This window comes from Loa loa (genome assembly GCF_000183805.2).
Source record: "Loa loa unplaced genomic scaffold supercont3.308, whole genome shotgun sequence".
Taxonomy (NCBI): domain Eukaryota; kingdom Metazoa; phylum Nematoda; class Chromadorea; order Rhabditida; family Onchocercidae; genus Loa; species Loa loa.
In genome coordinates, this window is record NW_018108488.1 from 7884 (window position 1) to 10630 (window position 2747).

The 2747-nt window shown below is 34.2% G+C and overlaps 1 protein-coding gene across 1 annotated transcript in view; it reads left to right on the forward strand.

The window, feature by feature from the left end:
• LOAG_14341 (hypothetical protein) overlaps positions 1–2557 on the forward strand; it is a gene marked incomplete at its 3' end in the record, with an annotated part of 3782 nt that extends 1225 nt beyond the window's left edge. The window contains exons 2-6 of the mRNA XM_020448796.1: positions 635–781; positions 1326–1432; positions 1652–1843; positions 2123–2283; positions 2401–2557. Of these exons, the coding sequence (XP_020301086.1) occupies positions 670–781; positions 1326–1432; positions 1652–1843; positions 2123–2283; positions 2401–2557 (729 nt within the window). The 5' untranslated portion in view covers positions 635–669. The remainder of the gene's footprint in view (positions 1–634; positions 782–1325; positions 1433–1651; positions 1844–2122; positions 2284–2400) is intronic.
• Between the last annotated feature and the right edge of the window lie 190 nt (positions 2558–2747).

A 2747-nucleotide genomic window follows, 5' to 3' on the forward strand; every position in this document is an offset into this window, starting at 1 on the left:
GGTTGAAATACATAGTTGCTTTTTTGAAAATTTAGGTCATCACCACGACGATAACCTTTTATATTGCGTTTTACGTTGCTTTCAGTTAGTCACTAGTCTGGGTACAACACTGTAGAAAATTCTTCCTGCAGATTTGAATCTTAGATCACAATACTTTAAAATGTGCAGAACATGTAATTAGTTTGTAGGCGGTTTGTCAAATCATCATAGTACTGGTTATTAATAGCATATGAGCGGAATATATGACAACTAGCAAAGTATCGCTTAGCAAATATTGTGTGTTTGGGTTAGGTATCACTTGGATTATTGGCTCTTTACGAGATATAAGTTTGGTAATTAAAACAATTCTTACTGCGCACTGATCTTTGACCGTGTCTTTTCTTCTAGTATCATTATTCTTATTTGATTCTCTATCGAGATTATAAAATCGCTATATTCATCTAGCGGTTTGCTTAATGATTGGAATATATGGATGGGAAGGCTCCTAATATTGGTTTATGTGTCAGATTCAATTATATTTTATTTTTATAAAGTAGCATATTATAAGCGATGGTCCACATGTTTCGGTTTTTTTTTCAAATCCCAGTTTCTTGTTCGCCGAGTTGAATGGCACTTTATTTTGTTGTTTTTATAGGGTGACGTCAAAAGACGTTCGTGTGAGGGTGCTTAATGACGGAAGCGGTTACAGACCAGGAAAAGCGAAAAAGTGATAAATCACAAAAGCATGAAGCAGGAAAAGACGAGCAGACGGAAGAAGAAGGAAAAGAAGCGTTTGAATCGGGTTTGTCTGTTTTGAGATGTTGCATGATCGCCTTTTCAACTTGTCAATACAAGATAATTCTCTTTTTCTGAGGAACTGCATATGGCATACTTTTTCAAAGACTTCAAGTCACCAAAAGTGAATGGTTGGAAATTGCTCGGCTTAATCCGTTAGCCCACCGCAGTTGCGCTTTGTGATAAGTTTATTGAGCCCTTTCCCTTTCTTAATTCCGTGAATATATTTGCAAAACATGCAGGCACTTTTTCTTGATTGCAGAAACTTCTAAAAATGATTAAACCAAACATATAATATATAAAACTGCTGTAGCTATTATAGAGTTAGTATAATGAATGAACAGACAGTGGAGACGGAGCGAGGTTGGAATAGGGGAAGGTTAGAAGATGACGAATTAAATCTTTCTTCAATGTTATGTTTGCAAATGATTGGAAGTCGATTTTTGTTCTTCTGGACATGTACTTAGAAATCAATCAGATCGTAATATAATTTATTGATTTATTTAATTTTATTTTTGATATTTCTCTTGTTAATGTAATTCACTCTTCAGGAACTGATAAAAGCACGGAGCAGAACTCATCATCAGTGGGTCAAGCTGGTATAGTCGATAATGATAATGTTCAGACCGTTGATGAATTTAAGAAACTCATGTATAAGGTTTGCGTTCCTGTCATGCATTTCAAAGTTTCATATACTTTCCCAATCATCGGTCAACATTTTGGCGATTTTATTCTTCGAGGATAATGTGGTGGAAATTATGAACGGTTTTCAGTATCTCTCATTTTTTACATAGCGACAGTTTGACTAGTTGTAGTCCGTGAAGACCTTGTTATACCCGGTGGTCCGAGAAGATTAATGTTGTAGTCGTGCTTTCAGATGCAAGAAACACGACGTGCGATAGTTTTTGCATTACTAAATGGAAAGGATTTGAAGAAGGATGATATTGAAATATTAAAACGAGCTTATGAAAAACTAACTGATGATCATACTCATTCTTTCCAACGTGAAATGTGTACGCTTACGACAAAATTGAGCATAAATATCGGAGATGAAACGCGAGGTCTTGAAGTATGTCTTCTTCTAGTGTTTGCTGTGTTATAGTTTTAAATCGTTCAGTTGTCATGATATCATCACAAGCCTTCTCAAATTCGTTATCAGCATTTTTATATCAAATATATTATGAAATTCATTATATATTGTTCGAAAAAAAAATACGAAGGAAAGCAATTTGTGCCCCAAAAAGCCGAGGATTACTATCACTTCGCAAACGTGAGGAAATTATAAGCCCTTCTAACTAACTAAAAAACAGTTTATATTTCAAAGTTCAGGAAAGCATCTTATTTGCAGAAAGACTTGAAATATCTCGATGCATTGATTAATATCCGAAGAGAAGAACCAAGCTTATCGTGGCCAGTCATAATATCTCGAGTTGATTTAATTTCAATCCTTGCAAGTTACCATCCGCAGGGCAAAGAAAAATTTGTAAAAGAATATAAAGATACTGTGAAGTAACTTTCTGAAACTATTTCTTCTCAATTTTTTTCGCAAAACTATTCGGACTTTCATTTGTGGAAACAAGGATTCAAACAAAACAAGGCTTTGTTTGTAAACAAGGATTCTTTTAGATTCCTCTACACATTTGTTAGTTCGGAAGCGATTACCGGTAAGAAACCAATATTTATCACGGATTGGGATGGTACAATGAAAGACTATTGTTCACAGTATGCAACAAATCTTCAGGTAATTCTCTTGAAATCATTTAATTTTGCTTCATTGTGTTAGGTTGTGGTTATTATCAGTGGCGAACTCTTTTTATCTGTATAAGCGTGGTATTGATACATCTTGTCTGTTGATATTTATTGTGTAGAAATGCCGTGTTGCTTCACTTTTTTTTTTCACTTCTCAGATTTTCAACAATTTACGCCATCTAAATGATATAGGATAAGAAAAAAAAAAAAAAAAAAAAAAAACT